Source organism: Schistocerca americana, chromosome 8 (assembly GCF_021461395.2).
Source record: "Schistocerca americana isolate TAMUIC-IGC-003095 chromosome 8, iqSchAmer2.1, whole genome shotgun sequence".
Lineage (NCBI taxonomy): Eukaryota > Metazoa > Arthropoda > Insecta > Orthoptera > Acrididae > Schistocerca > Schistocerca americana.
In genome coordinates, this window is record NC_060126.1 from 332,097,226 (window position 1) to 332,119,199 (window position 21,974).

General features: G+C 38.3%; 1 protein-coding gene across 1 annotated transcript in view; it reads left to right on the top strand.

Moving 5' to 3' along the window:
* The first annotated feature begins 1,506 nt into the window (after positions 1-1,506).
* The window catches only part of LOC124545842 (ESX-1 secretion-associated protein EspK-like), a 148,500-nt gene continuing 128,032 nt past the window's right edge, over positions 1,507-21,974 (top strand). The window contains exons 1-2 of the mRNA XM_047124800.1: positions 1,507-1,513; positions 9,143-9,558. Coding sequence (XP_046980756.1) covers positions 1,507-1,513; positions 9,143-9,558 — 423 coding nt within the window. The remainder of the gene's footprint in view (positions 1,514-9,142; positions 9,559-21,974) is intronic.

Here is a 21,974-nt window from a genome sequence, read left to right on the forward strand (position 1 = left end):
TTGTTCCCTAAATGTCTCATGACGTATTCTACAAGAAGCTTGTCCAGTTCAGAGCTTTTCTGTAATTCCTCAGTGTAAAAAAATTCCGTAAATTTCTTCACATTTTCTGTCCTTTAGGATATCAGTTCATGGGTTTGTGCGATGTGCTTTGGAGACTGTAAATATCTCTGCTGACCAGTTGGGCAGGTAAGGCTTCTCAAACGCTGTTGTGGCTTTCGAAACAAACATCACCTACATTGAATGTCTGCTTACGTCGATCCAAAATCTTAATACAACTCAAGTGGGAGACACTCGAGCACGCGCCTTATAGTTCTGATCTCTCCCCATGCAATTATCACGCCTTCGATCCCCTGAAAGAGGCTATAAAGGGTCCCGTCGGGAGAGTATGCGCAGCGGGCAGCTACGGACTTCTTCATGCAGCATTGAACTGAGTTTTACCAAACGGGCATCTTCAAACTGGTGCATCGATGGATGGTTGCCTCAATGTTCACGTCGCCTTTCCCTGACTGGAATACCGATTCTGGGCTGTACGGCCTTCAAACAGAAACTGTTTGATCGTACATTGTATTCTGGACAATCAGTAATTAACTGCTGTACCATACCACAAAATTTACGGCAAACGTAATTTAATCAGAAGATGAGATTACATTTCTCTTACTGATGCGGTCTAACAAGAATAAAGCATATAGATAAATATTTTATGTTTACCTTGATTAAAGGCGAGAGTAGGCATGTGGATAAAAATTGGGATCCACGTTATTTGCAACACAAAATAATATTCTTCACGTTGATATTTCGTGTTAACTGTTAACTCCTAAGATAGTATGACAACGCATGTGTGGCCCCTAAGATATTTTGGTCATTGTCAAATATGCTTATCACTCGAGGAACACGCTGACAAAGCAACAAGACTTATATGCAGGAGAAGGACATATTTAGTGGCACCATATTTTCACACACAATCTCGTGTAATCTCACATCCTCTTGCAGCAGGGAGCAGAGTATTATAAGTGTGATGGATGTTGTCAGCAAAACAGATTGCTTTCCACAGAGGTTACTGAACTCACTTAACTGAGTAGTGGATTCCAAGTACCACAAATATTTCATTATTTTTAACCGTTTTCACCTCTAGAACTCAACTTACATATTAATTCGTAAGGTATACGACTTATCGGTAACACATAACACTATTAAGCACATACGATGTTTTGTAAATTTTGCACGTACGTTTCGTTTATTTATTGAATTTTCTCAACTACAGCCTACCGGACAGAATTGGATTTTCTGATATATTTCAGAGAAGCATTAACTATGTCGTCAAATACGTATTCCTAGAATATTGTGAGATCCGGGCAATGTTTCCATCATCAGAATGATATGATGGAAGAAATGACACAAATTTAAGGACGGTAATCAGCAGAAGATAGGCAATAACGTAAGAAGCTTGCTGCAGTGCTTACAAGAGTAGCGAAGACGTACTGGCAGATGGACACATGGAGTTTAGACATGGACAGTGAGATATATTCGGATGTATATTCTAAATCTGGGTTTCCAGGTATCGTCTAAATATAGTTTTAATATGTCTCGGATTAACATCTCTCCGTGTGTGAGGTAGAGAAATATTCATTTTGTAAATCAACCGATGTTTGTAAGTAATCACGTTAAAACCAATAGAAGGTCGTGTAAGTAGGCTGTTTAGGTTTTCTTATTGGTAACGCCACGTAGCGCTCTGTGTGAAAATCACTGGCTATGCTGTGTGCAGTCTCTGGCTGGTTTGCATTGTTGTCTGCCATTGTAGTGTTGGGCAGTGGCGGCTGGATGTTAACAGCGCGTAGCGTTGCGCAGTGAGCCGCCAGCAGTGGTGGATGTGGGGAGATGTGGGGAGAAAGATGGCGGAGTTTTGTAATTTGCCATGAACTGCTATATATATTATGACTATTAAGGTAAATACATTGTTTGTTCTCTATTAATATCTTTCATTTGCTAACTACCCCTATCAGTAGTTAGTGCCCTCCGTAGTTTGAATCTTTTATTTAGCTGGCAGTAGTGGCGTTCGCTGTATTGCAGTAGTTCGAGTAATGAAGATTTTTGTGAGGTAAGTGATTTCTGAAAGGTATAGTTTAATGTTAGTCAGGGCCATTCTTTTGTAGGGATTATTGAAAGTCAGATTGCGTTGCGCCAACAAAATATTGTGTGTCAGTTAAAGCACAGTCTTGTATAATTGTTCAAAAGGGGACGTTTCAGTCGAACTGGTGAATGGAAGTTGAAGCAGAAACATCCAACAAAATAGAAAGGAAACCGAGATCTCGTCATCAATAGTTACGTGATGCTCTCAGCACTTCTGTTCTGACAGTGCCTCTATCCAGTTTTTCAAACTCTACATTAACTTTTGAAGTGTCGGAGAATGATAGGCTTTACGTACACGATCGAGTCAAATTAATGCGACCACCTGTAAAAAGTCTCAGCAACAACCTTCTGTAGCGCAGATGTGGAGGAAAAGAGTCAGTGAGGTTGTGGAAGGTACCAACAGGGATGTAGATCCATACCGACTGCAGTGTCCAGGCCAGCTGCACTTGGTTTGTCGCTTGAGGACCCGTGACGCGAGCAGCCCAGTCGGGGAAGTCACACGATTTTCGATTTAGTTTAAATCTGGGAAGTCTGGAGGCCAGGGATGTACGGTAGACTCATCCTGCTGCTCTTCGAACCACGCACGTATACTGCGAGCTGTGTGACACGTTGTATTGTCCTGCTGGTAGATTACATCGTGCCGAGAAAAAATACAAACTCAATGCAAGGGCAGACATGGTCCATCGATAGATGCGTACTTGTGCTGATAAAGTGTGCCACGAAAACACTCCCCAGAACATAATGTGCCCTCATCCAACGTGGATCCTTCCAACGATCATTGCAGGACTGTACACGCCAATGGCCATCTGTCCAATGGAGAGCCCGCATCTCGTGGTCGTGCGGTAGCGTTCTCGCTTCCCACGCCCGGGTTCCCGGGTTCGATTCCCGGCGGGGTCAGGGATTTTCTCTACCTCGTGATGGCTGGGTGTTGTGTTATGTCCTTAGGTTAGTTAGGTTTAAGTAGTTCTAAGTTCTAGGGGACTTATGACCACAGCAGTTGAGTCCCATAGTGCTCAGAGCCATTTGAACCATTTTTTTTTTTTTGCCGTTGCCATGGCTTAGAATCCTAGACACAATGTGCGGTCTTCAAGCAGTCCAGGAGCAAACAATTGTGAAATGGTGTCTTAGTGTGGTTACAGGCAGTTGTGGACGCAGATGGTCGTCACTTTGAGTGACGTGTCTAACCAAGAACGTAAACAGAACATGGTACGCACTTATCAAACATCACCCCCTCCTTTGGAAATTAAAATCTATTTCTTTCGATCATTTATTCATTATTTCTCCTCCGCATGTCCTTAGAAATGTTTCCAAAAACTTCCAGTGCCCTAAGATAACTTCTTTTTCATTGGGGTCCCCTCAAGTAGGGAAAGTATAATTACGACCACCCTGCATTCAAGTGATGCTTGCCGAGAGCATGCTTTGAAGAAACATCTTAAGACGAGTCAGAACGTCTCTGACTCGGTTTCCTGACAACGATGTACTACGTACTTGTCAACCATTCAGCCATGATAGTTCTTTCGTATATTTATTTCCTTTTTCCACCTTTCATTCTGAGACATTGAGTGCCTAAGAAAAACCGATCCTTGCCTTCGTCACTTCGTTCTTCATGTACACACACGCCACAAGTACTTTATTACGCCGGAGAATTTCCAAATCGTAAGTATTCTACGTACAATGGCAACTGAAACTATAGCACTGGAACCTACACATTTACCCTCACATTTAAGTAAATGCGCTCTAAAAACCTCTGAAAGTGAAATCTTACGTGCAGTTTTACTTTTTATATGTTCTTGCCACAAGGAAGTAAACTGAAATAACAGCACTGGCAATCATAATTGTATGTATCCTCTCCTATTTCAAAATATAGACATCTAGAAACCCCAGTGGAATCTAATGAGTTATTCCTGGTTAAGTTTAGTGAGACAGCCCCGAACTGTTATTTTCAATTAGTTATTCGAGCAGATTAATAGCGTCAACTACTTGAATGAATAAATGACAATAAATGGTTGCCAGATTGCAAACGAAGGTAAATAAAAGACGACAGAGTTATCTCAGACGAGAAAGAAAGAAAATATTTGAAATAACGAAGAAATATTGGGTAGACTGTAGAGCAAAACACCCTTTATGCAATACAAATTATGATAATCCATGCATAACCACTCTATTATTGAAATGTTTTATTAAATTATTAATGAACTGAATTGCATTATTGAGGAACAGCAGCTTGTATAGACCTCTGTGTAATTGACTACGGTAGTACAATGAAGACCATAAAATATGTTATATCCTAGCCTGTAATGCCACCCGAGCCCGCTGCCAAAAGGTTGGCAGCATCAAACTCCGGACGCCGTCCGCATAAGCAGCGCCAGCGAGACAGGAAATCGCCGCAAGTCTGCGAGCGCCACCGCTGACTTCTGGTTTCTTAAGCGCTGGAGTCGCGAGCGCTAGGACAGTTCTGTATTCTCCGCTCAGTTGTATACTCGCCACCGAATTGTGTACTTGCTAGTCAGTTGTGTGTTCATCGCAGCAGAGTTGTTGTTTGTCGTCAGCCGACGCTGACCTAGCCGCTCCGACTCGAACTAGACAGATTTCTGTAGACACGGAGTTCACTACTGTTTCTGTATCTACGTTAATAAAGATAAGTACCGACTCTTATTTAATCAGTGTTTGGGTTTTCATCTTTCTGTTCACTGTTCCAGCGGACCGGTCGGCCCGCTATTAAAAGTGTGGCGGTGACTTCGTAAGCCGTTTCTACAGCGAATTGCTTGTCGCTACAAACGCCGCCACAAAACTGGCGACGAGGACTGCCGAACTCGTGTGCAGGGCTGGTTCAACTTGTTTCTGGTTATACTAATTATAGCGTTAAAATTTTGGGGGCTGGTTTAATTTGTGTTCACTATGTCTGCCGAATTACAACAGTTGATCTTGTTACAGAGTCAGCAAATACGAAGTCTGGTGGAAGCAATCGCCAAACAAGCGGCTAATCCTCCAACACAAAAGGAACAAGCACAGGCAGCACCACCGTTCCGTGCTTTTGATGCATCACGAGAAGAATGGCGAGAATATTTCGCGCAGTTGCAGGCGCACATGACAGTCTACAAAATCACAGGTACTGAGCGGCAGCTTTATTTAATTTCCACTGCAGGCGTGGAAGTCTATCGACTACTTTGTAAGTTGTTCCCGGAACCCAAGCCAGAAGCTCTAGACTATGACGTTGTTGTTAACAAGCTTGCTGAGTATTTCGAGTCGCGAGTTCATGTGGCAGCAGCCAGATTCGAGCTCTTCAGATTAAAGAAACTGCCACATCAATCTAATAAACAGTGGTTAACAGATTTACGGCGTCTCACCCGTCAGTGCCGATTTAATTGTGTGTGTGGAGCTTCCTACAGTGATGTCATGTTACGAGACGCTATTACTCAAAACATTGCAGATTCTCGTATTCGTGCTGCTATCTTAAAGTTGCCTTACCCGTCATTAGAGATTGTGATGAACATCATTGAAGCCCAAGATACTTTTGACTATGCTGAGTGTGAGTTAGATCAGCCATGTATTTCTCAAATTGCCTGTGCTAAGCAAGTTACGTCACGCCCGCGGCCCCACCGGCAGAGTCAGACTGTAAACACTAACCGGCCGCGTCATGTTAAACACATTCGTCAGCCGCGTGTGCAAAATGGTAGAGTTAAGTCTTGCCTAAGTGTGTTCTTGCTCATCCTCGTGAACGTTGCCCGTTAAGAAACGCGGTTTGTCACTTTTGTCAAAGGAAAGGACACATCCAGACTGTTTGTTTGCGTAAACGCAAGAACAATTCTAGTGCTGCCCAGCCCATGGATATTCACGTTCTTCAAAGCCAGCCCGCCCAGAAGGTCGCGTTTAAAGACTCTTCCACGGTTCGTGTGGGTAATAGACTTGTTCGCCGTAAGCCACCCACCCAGCCCTCTGCTATGCGACCCAAGCGTAATTCAAACGCTGTAAAAAGTAATGTACAGACTGCAAGTGAAGCGGGAGTTGTTGTTCCACCCGCCCAACCCACGAGTTGTCGTAAGCAGCGAACACGCGCTAAACGCGCTGATTTTGTGTCTTCCGCCTCCACTGCACCGATCCAGAGACAGTGTAATAAACTATTTGTGAAGCTACGCATCCAGGATAAGACCTTCAATTTTCAATTAGGCACTGGTGCGTCTGTGACTCTCATAAATAGTGCTACGTATGCGGCTATCGGCCGCCCTAAACTTTCAGCGGCAAAACATTCTTTGGCTACTTATAGTGGAGGACAAATTCCTGTGTTAGGTGTATGTAGCGTGCCAGCCACATTCCGTGGCAATACAAAAACAGTTTCATTCACAGTGCTCCGCGCTACAGACAGTGTAAACATTTTCGGATTAGACTGTTTTGACTTGTTTGGCCTGTCTATCCAAGACAATGTGTTGCAAATTAATTCTGTTGTTGTTCCTCAAGACAGCATAACCGATTTGTGTAAAAAATACAGTGACATATTTAAAGACGAAGTAGGTTGTGCTGCGAGCTTTGCCGCTCATATTACGTTAAAAGATAATGCTCAGCCTCGATTTTTTCTTGCTCGTCCAGTGCCTCACGCCCTCCGGGCACCTGTAGAGGATGAAATTCGTCGTTGGCAAAACAACGGTGTTATTCAACCCGTTTCAGCGAGCCAGTGGGCTTCTCCCTTAGTTATTATAAAGAAACCGTCTGGCAAGTTACGTTTGTGTGCTGATTTTAAGTCGACAGTTAATCCTCAGACTGTCATTGATTCTTTTCCTTTGCCTAGACCTGACGAGCTGATGGATAAGTTAGGGGAAGCTCGTTTCTTTTCCAAAATTGATCTCCGTGAAGCATATTTGCAATTGCCCCTCGACGAGCAATCGCAACAGTAATTTGTCATAAACACGTCGTTGGGGTTGTTCCGTTTTCTGCGTTTGCCTTTTGGTTGTGCGTCAGCTCCAGCTGTTTTTCAGCGTTTTTTGTCACAACTTCTGGCTAATGTGCTATCGTGTTGCAACTATTTAGACGATATTGTTGTGTCCGGTCGGACGCCTGCTGAACATTTCCGTAATTTGGAGTGTTTGTTTAAAGTGTTGTCTCAGGCAGGCCTACGTTGCAACATCGATAAATGTTCATTTTTCCTTACGGAGATGGAGTATCTGGGACATGTTATTAATGCTCAAGGCATTCATCCCTCCCAGTCACATTTAGCAGCTATTCGTGATTTGCCCGCCCCTCGCAATCTGCATGAATTGCAAGCAGTTCTTGGCAAATTGACGTATTATATTAGGTTTATACCTAATGCATCACAGATTGCTGCACCGTTGCATCGTCTCCGCCGTAAGAATGTTCCGTTTGTGTGGTCAGCTGATTGCCAATCAGCCTTTCCGCAGCTTAAAGAGGCTTTATTGAATGATCGTTGTCTGGTCCATTACGACCCTAACAAGCCTCTGGTGTTAGCTTGTGATGCCTCTTCTTTCGGCCTCGGTGCTGTATTGTCTCACCGCGTCGGTAACACCGAGCGTCCTATTGCGTTCGCATCTAAATTGCTAAACAAAGCTCAGTGTAATTATAGCCAATTGGACAAGGAAGCGTTGGTTATTGTGTTCGGTGTCACAAAATTCCATCACTACCTCTATGGTAGACCATTCTATTTAGTAACAGATCACAAGCCCCTGACGTCACTGTTTCATCCGTCTAAACCAGTTCCTCAGCGGACAGCTCAGAGACTACAACGTTGGGCTCTTTTGTTATCACAATACCAGTATGAGATACTGTATCGCCCTACAGCTCAGCATGCAAACGCTGACGCGCTTTCTAGATTGCCGATTGCTGCGGATGATGTCTTCGATTCCTCTGACGACTCTTGCCATCAGATTGAAGCCGATGAGCATCAATCCCTCCGGGATTTTCCGATTGATTATCGTCAGGTGGCACGTGAGACAGCTACGGATCCTCATCTGAGTTTACTATTACGTTTTGTTCAACGTGGTTGGCCGTCCAAGGCAAAGGACATATCGGATCCTGTGGTTCGTCGCTATTATCCGCAACGTCATCTGTTGTCTGTTTCGCACGGAGTTTTGCTGTTACGCACCGAGAATGACCAGCTTCGTGTAGTGGTTCCCCAAGTGCTCCAATCCAAGGTCCTCGACTTGTTGCATCAAGGTCATTGGGGAGTGGTCCGCACCAAGCAGCTTGCCCGTGTCATTGTACATGGATCGGCATTGATAAGCAGATTACGCAGATGTCTACAGATTGTTCGACGTGTGCCGAACACCAAGCTGCTCCGCCTCAACGCTATTTTGAGTGGGCACGCCCTGCCGGTCCCTGGCAGCGAGTACATATTGATTTCGCTGGTCCATCTTGGAATTCTCGTTGGCTCATCGTGATAGATGCATTTAGCAATTTTCCGTTTGTTGTGCCCATGCAGTCTACAACGTCTGCACAAACTATACAGGCGTGGGTTCAATTTTTTGTATTGAGAGTCTTCCAGAAGTTTTAGTGTCTGAGAATGGTCCACAATTTACCTCTGCTGAATTTGAAAGTTTTTGTTCTGCCAATGGCATTCGCCATGTTCTTACTCCGCCGTTCCACCCTCAATCGAATGGTGCAGCGGAACGTTTTGTACGTACATTCAAGGATCATATGGACCGCCTTCGTGCTACGCACTCTCGTCAGCAGGCCCTCACCACGTTCCTGTCGTCGTACCGGACCACGCCACGCGACGGCCCTTCGCCTGCGGAGCTTCTCCACGGCCGTCGTCATCGCACCCTACTACGGTTGTTGCACCCCCCGGATCGACCCGCCGCTTCTGAGCATCGCACGTGTTTTCAGCGCAACGACGCCGTTTTTTTCAGAGTTTATCACGGTCGCCGTCGTTGGGAACGTGGTACCGTGATAAGTGTCCAGGGTCGCGGTTTTTATTCTGTTCAAGGTGCTACTGGGGTGCACAGGAGGCATCAGAACCAGTTGCGCCGCGCTGGCCGCCCGGATTCTGCCGCTCGTTCTTTGTCCACAGATTTGGTCCGCGGCGGGTTCCAGCCGCGCCTTCCGACTTCGCTGCCGCCCCCAGGGCAGCAGCAGCAGCCGTCGCCGCTACCACGCCGACAGCCCGTCCCGTTGATGCATCCCGCGCAGCTTCATCCGGGAGCGCCCCAGGTGGTCGCTCCGGCGCCTGCGGTCCCTCTTCAGTCGCCACCGCCTTCGGAGCTGATGGACGTCGACCCCTCAGCCGGGCCGCCTTCCCAAGCGGTGGCTGTGCAGCCTGTCCTGCAGCCGCTTTCCTTGGGCACCCCCAAGGAGTCTGACATCGCAGCGCCTTGTCCGGCGCCCACTCAGCAGCCGTCGACGCAGCGTCAGGAGACGCTGCCTCTCTTCGTGGGTCCCGACGCCCCGTCGCGTCCAGTACCAGAAGCTGCGCCCGTGGTCACAGGCGTGCACCCTGCCCTCGGTTTTCAGTCGGTGTTTCCCGAGGCCCCGCGCAGCCAATGCTGGGGTGCGGACCGGGGACTGCCACGGACAACAGTCTCCGCCCCGGTCTCTTCTGCTACGCCTGTGGCCAGACCCCTCCCCCGCCGTCGACGCTCGCCACGTCATTATTCAACGACAGTGCGGCGATTTGGGGGGGAGGAGTCTTATATCCTAGCCAGTAATGCCACCCGAGCCCGCTGCCAAAAGGTTGGCAGCATCAAACTCCGGACGCCGTCAGCATTAGCAGCGCCAGCGAGACAGGAAATCGCCGCAAGTCTGCGCGCGCCACCGCTGGCTTCTGGTTTCTTAAGCGCTGGAGTCGCGAGCGCTAGGACAGTTCTGTATTCGGCGCTCAGTTGTATACTCGCCACCGAATTGTGTACTTGCTAGTCAGTTGTGTGTTCATCGCAGCAGAGTTGTTGTTTGTCGTCAGCCGACGCTGACCTAGCCGCTCCGACTCGAACTAGACAGATTTCTGTAGACACGGAGTTCACTACTGTTTCTGTATCTACGTTAATAAAGATAAGTACCGACTTTTATTTAATCAGTGTTTGGGTTTTCATCTTTCTGTTCACTGTTCCAGCGGACCGGTCGGCCCGCTATTAAAAGTGTGGCGGTGACTTCGTAAGCCGTTTCTACAGCGAATTGCTTGTCGCTACGAACGCCGCCACAAAAAAATATATAATGATAATAATAATAAAATGTTACCAGTTGCTTCGTAAAAATTATTAATGCATAAGATTGTTAATGTAACCTGCCTGTACTTTTCCAGTAGATAGAAATAAACTAAATACAAAATTAGAGGTCAATATTACAACCAATATTTTACTGTTGTCAAGTGAGAGAAAAACATTTCTGTTGGGATTTCAGCAGTAGGATATGCCGGCATTGTTGTTTGTAACTATGTAGGGTCTGTACTTACTCGTATACTTGTAATGCTGGTCGTTATTAATTTAAAATTTTTGAATCTTTGATCAGAATGGTCTTGTGCTGCGTCGAAATCTGCAGTTGCACTTTCATGCAAATGTTAAAATCAAAAATTTGATTATGGATTTGATTTGCAACTATACTAGATCGGTACCAATTTTAAATTTTACACCCTTATATGAATATCAGTAGGAGCCACTTATTGGCCAAAATTTGTATGTACGCTGATTCTTAAACCGGGAAAATTAAGCCTCTTCGATTAGTTGCAGCGAGAAACTCGCTGTCGTAATTGTTTACAATACACTGACATTTAATACTAACTTAGCAGTAGTGAAACTCGAATTTCGTTTCCTCCAGAACATTTTCCACAAATCATGTCAGATGAATGTTTGCTGCAGGGTGAAGAAGTGGCGTAACAAATATTCAGAGATACGCTTCCAGGCACTGAGAGCGCTACTTACCTCGTAGGTGGAGGTCATTCGAAAGCCGAGCAACCCAGGAAGGTAAGCGAGAGACACCGCGAAGACGAACGCGTACATGAAGACGTACTGCTGCCTCGAGGATAGAGTTCCGTTGGCGTGCCGAGAAGCGTGATGCCCGATATATAGCTGTCAACAGAGAACATAGGTGAGGCAGGTACCAGAGACGGGACAAGTACACAAAATCGTGCTGAACAATTGCCTATCGTACCACTGGAAACAGGTTTAGGTAATATTAACCAATTTGCAGCATTATATGCACACGTCACTTCTAATGATTTTTGCGGGAACTACTTCAGAACTTTCAAAATCATCATTTTAAAAAAAGATTTGCGAATGGGAGTGAACTAAAATAAGAATTGACAATGTACTAAAATAAAAAGAAGAAAAAGAGATGGAACATTATTTACTGTCAAAATATACTAAGAGAAGGATAAGCTGATAAATACGAAACGAAAATCCAAACAATATAATTATTCTGAAGTCGTTGTAGTTTCATCAACTTGGTTGTCACTGAAAATCAGGCATGACCGCATCGTATTTTCTAAAATAAATATTTAAATGGTTCAAATGGCTCTAAGTACTGTGGCACTTAACATCTAAATTCTTCAGTCCCCTAGATTTAGAACTACTTAAACCCAACTAACCTAAGGACATCACACACATCCATGCCTGAGGCAAGATTCGAACCTGCGACCATAACAGCAGCGTGGTTCCCAGCTGATGCGCCTAGAACCACTCGGCCACAGCAGCCGGCAAAATATTTAACTTTGTCAAAATAATAAACAAAGATCAACATTTTGTTGCTTAAGCTAAGAATTGAGACACTAAGGACCTGATATGTTTATCTTTGCTTGGTTCTCATATTTGGGATCAGTTGTATACCAAAAGACTGGCTTACAACACGAAATCTATGTCATACAGTAAGTATGAAGCGTGTGAAACAAGGCTAAAAATGGGTTTTGCTTAGTTAATACAATATATAACATCGCACCAAGGACTCACAGTTGAGACAATTAATTTTTTTTTATTAATGAGAGCCCATTTCGAATGTACAAAGGTTACATGCAGCTGTACGAGCAGGTATACATCGTAAAAAAGTGTGTTGTGAACTGTGCTATAGTTTCTACAACATGTTCTCCCATATTTTCAGCATTTGACTATGGCTCATTGTCCCAAATTATCGAGGAGGTTTTTGCAGCGTCAAAACCTTGTACGTAAAGGCAATTATGGATAGTGAAGAAGTGCTCCCAACAGGAAGTATTAACATGCCGGAATACGAATTCACGACAGACTCACGCTTAGATAAAATAGGATCACTAAATCGCGATCATAAGTGACAAAGACCGGTAGTAACAGCACACAGAACAAACATAACGACGCTACCCATTTTAGTGTGGCACTACAGCTAACTCGATTTGTGGTGGGAGTGATTTGGCAGAATACAATAGGACAGACAGCTGTTCTTCATGGCAGTTTAGTTAGGAAGACATATGAAGAGATGGGAGATGATTTCACCCGAAAATTTTGAAATCCATGTCCCATACGTTCGGCAATCAGAGTTCGTTAACAAATTCAGAGGTATAGCAACGATCATGGAGGGCCTCCATAACTCTAGAACCGGTATGAAGGATGTGACTAGATGGACTACCACTGCATCTATGAGGTAAGAGAGCTACTTGTTGCTCAATTCACAGTCAGAAAAGCGCTGTAATACACGTTGAAGAAAGACTCCTGCCTCTTCCATGCTCTGCGAAAGTTTGAAGATGAGGATAATGGAGACCTACAACCTGCTTGTTACAATTCGTTACAAGCTATGGAAAATAATCTCATGGTACACGATTTTACAGTGATCAAACAACACTCAGTAACAGTGGGCCATAAATATCTACATTGGAAAATTTCTGCAAACAAGCACTCAGAAGCACTGCAAGGTATGACAGACTGCCGTCTCTGGACCCCTCTTTGTTTACAAAGAATATGATTACCAGGGGCACAAACCTCCACATGTTGGGAACGTTTGTGGAGCCATAGTTGGTACAGATGGGATCCAACACAGTTTTTCTCCAGCCGCATGGGCATCGTCAGTTATTGCCTTAGTTCTCCCTTTATTTTAAGAGACGTCATCCACTGCTGAATTGGCAAGAAGACCTGGTCACTCGTTGTTCATAAATTTTTATTTATTGATGCAGTAAGAACACAGTCCATCATTAGAGTGTCAACACTGAAGTCTCTGTACTAAGTGTGAAGTCATGCATGTCATCTGTCGGCATCAGAACACAACTGACCTCGATGCAGATTTTTTCCTTTTAGGTGGATTAGATGTGGTACTGAAACACTTATGAACCCTCACTTGTTGGACATGAAGCCATTGGATTTCTCTGTGTGGAGGTGTATCAAGGCTATAGTAAAGTAGGTGAAGATTAACAGAATAGCACAACTGAAACAACGAACTGGAAATGGAGTTGATGAAATGTCTCTAAGTATTCTGAATAGTTTCATAGTGTGTCAGCAGTTATGCCTGGGCTTGGAGATGTACCACTTTGAGGTTATATTGTAATACATGTTGCATAAGAGTTACACACTTTTAATAAATTTACTTTTCTACAGAAATGTTTAAAGACCTATTGTTTATCTTTTACAGATATTGTCATTTTAAGAGTAAAGGAAATTATGATTTTGGATGCTTATATAATGTTTGTTGTTCAAGAATTATTACACATTTGAATGTTTATTGTTGATCTTCAAAATCACTTTGTTTTACAGAAATATTTTATTCTTTGTGCACTATGAATACTCGGTGACATCGATTGACATGCTACAACTTTTATATGCTGTAAGTTTGATATTCCTACCTGTTCTCACAAAAAAGCAAACAACCTAAAAATGGACTGACACTGAAACGTAAGATTTTCTCTAGACGTAAAGATATGGGGTACACAAATACCGTTCTGATGGGTTGAATAAAAGATTGGCGATCTTCCAAGTTCAACATATTCAACTCATGATTGTCATCATGATCATTAAAACTCATACAACTTATTGATTGTTGTCCCTGTTTCAGCAACTTGGAAAGCTACTTTGCAAAAATCATTGGATAAACAATTAACTATAGTGGAAGAAATGCAAAGCTGGTTGGTGTTTATTTTTTACAATTAGTTCATAATTGAGTGTTAATAGACACTAGACAATTTCTGGTTCTTCTAATATCAATTTACCAAAAGAAATTATAGACAGAAACATGTAATTAATATTAAAAACACTGATCAAAAATGTTTTCTCTACTTAGTAAAATCTGGTTTATATCCAGTAGATCACGAGTGGAACAGAGCTGATAAATATAAAAGAGTTGTAAATGTAAAAATGTTGGGTTAGAGTTTAATGAAAATTTTAAAAAGAAAATAGAAATTTGCCTGCTAAATCAACAGATATTCCAAAATTGAAGAAAATGAAATATTTTCATTAATGTTTACAGTTCTAGGATAAAATTTATCATACATATGTTTTACCATAAAAAAATAGAAGAGGAAAACAATGTAATCTTCTTTAATTCAAGAAGGAAAGACTTCTCAGTATGATCAAACAAAAATTTATGTAGATCAAGCAGTTAACAAACAATTGCAAACAATGGTAAATTTATCCTTGTGGTAGATATTTAAGATACTTTCATTTGTTTATTGAAAAATTATACAATCATGAAAATGAAAGTAAAGAACACGAAGAAGTAAAAATAGAATATCTGAAGAAGGTGAAAAAAACTAAATATGAAACTTGTAAGTAATCATTGGGAGTATGTTTTCTAAATTACGCTGAATTCGATAGTCTTGTAAAAAATATCAACACTTGTCAGCCAAATCTAGAAAACGCTTACACTTGTAAATATAAAAAATATACTGTTTCCATTTAGTTATTATGTCAAATATTGTAACAGTGGTCATAAAAAATGTGTTACAAATACTGGTAACAATTCCACAAAAAAATTATTTTAATTTGAAAACAATATATTTGGAGAAATTTAAGAAATATATGATTGATACAAGCGAATGGTGATTACTGAAGAAGGTAAAATAAATTTTAAAAACTAAGAACCTCTTTTATTTGTGGAGAATAACTTAAAGAAGGAGAAAAAAAGAGATCATTATCATTTAACAGGAAAATACAGAGTTTGTGCTCATGAAATTTGTAATCTTAATTATAAAAATCCTCCTTCTATGTCAGTATATATTTATAATTTTAAAAATTGGTTTACCCAAGAACTGGCAGTAGATAATCAGAATATTGATACTACTCCAAATAATGAACAAACATAAACATATATATTTTAGTAAGAACATGGAAAATGATATAATTGAAATATTTGGATACATTTAAATTTATTTCTTCAAGTATTGACAAATTGTCATCTTATCTCACAAAAAAACAATTAAAAATATTAAAATATTTCAGACATAAACAATTACATATAGTAATTAAAAAAGATGTTTACCCAGATGAATATATGGATTATGAAGAAAATTAAAAAGAAACAGAATTCCCTACAAGAGAATGTGTTATTTGAGACTTAATAAATCCAATATTTTGATTAAGATTATAATCGTGCAAACTAGTTTGGAAAAATTTCAATAAAAAAATTTAGATGAGTCTACAAGGGTGTATGATAAATGTAATGTTTTAATACTGCTAAGTTTTAGAGATACTTCTACTACATCTTAATAATCTGATGGAGCTTTGCATTTAACTTCGTGTGATTATCTTGGGATTTTATGTTAAAAATGACAAAATTTAATTAGATTTCTTAGTACACTATGAGATGACTTGATTTATTAGAAAACGTATTATATGGAGAATTTCTCAAAGTATTAAAAGGTATGCTAAATCAAGACAAAAATATATGAAAAACGGTTAAATTCGAAAAAGTAGTATCAAAAAATTGCTTGACACACCAAATGATTAAAAATATGTTTGTCTTTTTAAGTCGATCTAGAATATCCAGAAAATTCCTGATTTACACAAGGATTTAACATTTGCCCAAGGTGGAGGTGATAAATTATTAAAGAACATAATATAATATGTTTTATGTTACAGATCTCCTAATGGTTGTTTAAATCTTGGATAAAATATTAACAGTCCACTTCTCAAGAGAGCAATCTGATTTATTGAAACAATACATCAATTTTAATACAGAAATAATGAAAAATGGAAAATATTAGAAACACACAGAATATTAGAATATTAACAAAGCCCAAACAATACATGTATTATTTAATACCGAATTGTGATTATACTGCTGTAGTTTCAGAAAATCTGTTAGCAGTGCGATATCTCTCGAATATTTAGACTTATTTTTTGATGTATTTTGTTTTTATAATTGTACAAATTAAACAAAGACCACAAATTCTTTGTGTTACATTCTTTGTTATACTCTTTGAGTGTTATACGTTTAAGTAAACCATTTATACTTCAAATATTACATATGATAACCATGCAGTATCTAATGATTGTCCATTTATATAGATAAAAATTAAATATCTACTTTTCTAATATATTGTCCACAGTTGACTTTAACAACATTTCACAAAATAAAATTATTGTTCCCTCCACTGGATAAGTTCTTAGAAAAATTTAATTATGGAATACATATATTCATTGATTAGTAGGAGATATTTGATAAAGATTATGAAGTGCACTTAAAGTAATAGCAAAACCGCTTATTTATGTTTTCGCCAGTAACAGAAACCTCTTTAAGAATAAATTAATAGTCATTGATATCATTCACCTTTTGTTCATTTCAATTTATAAATGAAAATTCGATTATTTGTTTATCACAGATTTTATTTTGAACACATTTATTTGATTTATGTAAGCCATAAAAACTGCCTTTGGAAAGTAATTCGAAAAACATTTTCAGCTTAATTTTCTTCTAAAGAATTTTTTAGATCAAATTTATCAGAATAATTATTGAACATTTTGAAAGCTTTTTTATCGTTTGGTTCTATGACATTTAATACTTTTTTAAGAAAACTATTGTAACTCTTACAGAGATTAAATATGTTGCTTAATTCTTCATGAAACTTTAATCTAATATTCCATTTTTTAGTCTACTGATGACTGAAAATGTTGAATATCTATTTTGTTTCTAATGACAGTAGTTTTAATTTTTTCCTACGCTCAATCCAATTCTTCCTTAACTTTCGGTTCTAGTGTTTAAATATCTTTGATTTTTGTTTCTAATGACATTGAAGGCTTTTATTCTTTTTCTTTAATTTTTGGATTGAATGATGAGTGAATACCACACATCATATTTTAAATTTATAATTGAAAGTCTTCCACTTTCGAAGTTAGTTCTTTTTTAATTTTTGGGTCCAAAGTTTGTATATCTTTGACATATGATTCTAATGTATTTATTGTGTTGTTAATGTCGGATGATTCTTACTTCACTTTCGGTTCTACAGTGTTTTATTGTAAATATTTGCTAATGTCTTAAACTTATTTCCAAAATTGTGCTCTTTTTACAGTCAAAACTTCATTAAAATTGTAACAGTTTCATAATATTTTTAAAACAAATAAACATAAATGACTGCAAATAAATTAGTTAAAGTTCCCCAACCTTTAGACATTACAATACAGGTCAGTTTTACCGAAATTGTTAACAAATTTTTCAGGAATGTTTCCACCAAATGTATCAAAAGCAAATTTTTTGTTATTGCAACATTGTCAAATTCGCTAGATTATTTTGTATATTTTGAAATTAATCCTTAACGTATTGTTTCATCTACACTTGATTCTACACTTGAATTTGGATTTATTGGTAATCTTTTAGAAAAATGATCCCTAGCGTTTTTTATCAAGCCATTTTCTTTAATACCACCACTTGATTTTATATCATTTGGGTCATGACCAGAAGATAATGTTCTTGAATGAATCAGTATATCAGCATAAACTGATAAATCAGAAGCAGTAAGTTGTGTATTCCCATCTTCGGTTTTTCATTAAAGATTTTCACTAATCCATCTATCACTTCACATGTAGTATCAGCAACAGTTAATTTATCTCCAGTAAAGTCCACTGGTAATTTATCAAGAATGTCTTAAAACAAAAACTGATATTCACTATGATTAAAGTATTCTAACATTCTTCCACTCCTGTTTGGTTTTGAACATCTTCTTGTTGTTTATTTTCTAACTTTTCCCACCATTTAATTTCTTCACATTCCTGAGATGCTGTTTCTGTATGTATTGACCATCATGAAAGTGGAGTTGAAATTAAAGTCACATTTACAAAAGAAGGGAAAACTCTTGTAGAATCAATGGAAATTCTAGTCCCAGTCGTTAAAACTGAACCAGACTATTCACTTTAATTGAAACAAGAAAGATTGAAAACTCTAAAAATACCAATTTATTTATTTGAAACATGAACTACTGAAATTACTGTTTTAAGTAGAAGAATAAATTTTGTACTAGATAGTACTAATTATTATAATTCTGAAGCATTTGATATGTCTTACATTGTATTCCAAACTAACCCAAAAATAATTAGTTGATTGATTCTTCTTTATTTTATCATGTTAAATTACAAAATATCTATCTATGAAATTTTAAGAAACGAAATTTCCTTCAAGATTTATGGAATCCTGATCCACGGTATAACTTTTTAAAAGCTTATGAAGCTTTTCAAGAATTACACAATTCAATAACGATATTAATATAAGTCCATTCAGTCAGATTGAATATTATCCTATGTATGTCATATGTATGACTGGAGAAATGAACTTTATAACTAATAAAAAACAACAGTGTAAATATGTGCTACTTTTCATGAAAACATACCAAATAATACACTATTATATGTAATTATGTATGGTAAAGCGAAATTAACTTACGATTCACAACACAGAAAATTAATCAAACATTTTTAATCTGGAAAATTTTGTATTTTGTTTTAAAATATTTTTTTAATATATAACCACAATGACAAGGAATGACAACATTGTTTTTCTTGTAGTTGAACTTAATAATTACAGCAATTGTTATGCAGTATTGTTCACTAAATTATCAGAACTGAAAAAAAAACTAAATCTAGGAATCTTTCAAAGTGTGAAAATTTGATATGTAATTCTGGCCAAAAGTTATATTACTTTATTACTTTTAGATCATATATTCAATATTACTCTTCTGGATCATTATTCAAAAACCTTCCAGAAGACAAAGATAAATTAGAGCAAAAATTGTTGGATAAAATTTTGTGTATAAAAATATAAGAAAAGAAAGATAGATTAGTTCATATTATTGAATCTATATCATTTTTATTTGATTTTTTATATTTTTGTAATTATATGAAATTATCTTTCATTTGTATAGAAAAATTTGTAAACAGTGGATAGAGTAAAGTTAAAATTACAGTTTTACAACATGGTATATTAATAAAATTATACTCTCTGCACCATAACTCTCTTACATAAATACTGAGCCATGGTGCCTCATAGCCATCCATAATCGTGAAAGTGTTGCCAATGCAATGTTTTGTGAATGACCTGACCACTCGATTATTTTCCATAAATGCTCCATGTGATTCGTGTTGGGCCATCTTGGTGTCCAAATCATTTGCTCCAACTGTCCAGAACGTCCTTCAAATAACAGTGTCCCAGTGACATTATGCACTGTATTCCATAAGCACTCCCTCCATGTCTGGGAACATAAAGTTCACGAATGTCTGCAAATGGTCTCAAAGTCGCCATACATAACCACATGCAGTCTATTATCGGTTCACTTGGACCAAGAAACCTACCGCATTCTGTGTAAACATAGCTGACACCATTGTCGAGCCACCACCAGCTTGTACAGTGCCTTGTTGACAACTTGGGTCCATGGTGTCTTTGGGTCTGCACCACATTTGAACCCTATCATCAGCTCTTATCGCCAGAAAGCGGGACTCATCAAGCCACAATTTTTCATTCATCTAGTGTCAAACCGATGCAAACGATTTTGTGATGTCTGCAAATGCATTGTGTTCGTCGACTGTTGCACAATAATGTCAAATTTCGCAATGCTAATGGATACTTTCATCATACACTTTACATTAATTCCTGCAGTTATTTCACACACTCTCTTTGTCTGTTAGCACTGAGAACTCACCACAGAAGTCACTGATTTCGGTCTTTAAGCTGAGGACATCACCCACTGGATTGTCCACGTAAGGTGTAATGCCGTGAATTTTGTAACCACAACTCACTATTCACACTGTGGATCTTAGAATACTGAATTCTTTAACGATTCCAGAAATGAAAGGTCCCATGTGTGTAGATCCAACTACCATTCCGCATTCAAAGTATGCTAATTCCCATTGTGGGACTATAATCATGTCGACCACCTTTTCACATGAATAGCCTGAGTACAAATGAGAGCTCTGTCAATGCATTGCCCTTTTATACCATGTGTACACGATACTACCATCGTCTGTATATGTGCGTGTCCCTATCCCATGATTTTTGTCATTCCAGTGTAATGATGTTGCTCAATGCTGCATGCTCATTTTTTGTAATGCCATTTATTAACCAATACGATGTATTAATATTATATTTACGATTTATTCGGTCTGTGTGTTGTTATTTTTAACTGAAAGTCATTTTTGGTAAGCTTATACACATAAATGCTTTGGTTAATGTGCACATTAATTCAAAATCATATTTTCTGATTTCTTTATGTATTTTGTACTTTCGGAAATCTTCTTTGCAATAATCCCTTTGTAAGTAATAGAAAATTTGATTAAATAGTTCCATATTGAATGAAGTAGGATTTTTAATGTAAGAAAGAGTTACAGTATATCTTGGTACAAAGTAGTAAGCATAAAATATCCAGTCGTCAAAGAAGATGTTAAGAAACAGTATTTAGAAACAGCTCAATAATTGTGTCAACAAAGATGAATTAAATAAGCTTGTTTCAAAACCTGAATTCATTGAGATTTTAAAAATGATCAATAATTTTGCCTATAAATTATGTGTAACAGATTACTTTACAATCAGTGAAATTGAAAAAGATTTTTCAGATTACTTTTCTAAGGCTGATTTAACATCATAAATAAGTCAAATGATTAATTTTCAAAATGAAATCTGTGACAAACAAATAATCGATTTACTATTTATAAATGGAAATGAACAAAAATGAATGATTTCAGTGACAATGAATTTACTCTTAACATGTTTTTCTTAATGGTGAAAATATAAATAAAAAATATGTTATGACAATTTTGACATTTCTATGAGAGTACTTTGTAATCTTTACCAAATAACTACAACCAATCAGTCAAGAAATGTATTACATATATAATGTGTTCCTACAGCAAAATCGAAAGACTCTGTTCAAACTGTTCCAGTAGATATAAAAACAATAATATTTGGTGAATTGTGGTTAGAATAGAATTAAGACAATAGATTAGAATACCAATTATTTAATATTTTACCTATGTAAGAGGACAATCATTCGATCCTGCATGATTATCACATGTGTTATTTGAGGAGTAAAAGATTTACTGAAATAGATAATCCTCAAAAAGTAATCAGTAAGAATGGAAGACAAAGAATTAAGAAAACTAAGTTCACCACCAGCTTGTACAGTGCCTTGTTGACAACTTGGGTCCATGGTGTCTTTGGGTCTGCACCACATTTGAAATCAAAAATCAAAATTTGATTTTGAAATATAATAGATGTATTATTTTGGTTTTGCTAATATTTTGTCTGCTTCTTATATTTTTTATTTTTATCATTTCTGTATTAAAATCAATGTACTTTTTTAATCAATTTGTTTGTTCAAGTGACAATTTTCTATGGAATATTAATTTTTATCCACAATTTAATCAATGTTTTAAATATCTGTAGTAGAAAACAATTTTTCTTTATTATTTAATGTTGTAAGTAATTTATCACCTCCTCATGCTACTAGTAAATCCTTGTGTAAAACAGGTAATTGTTTTGGATATTCT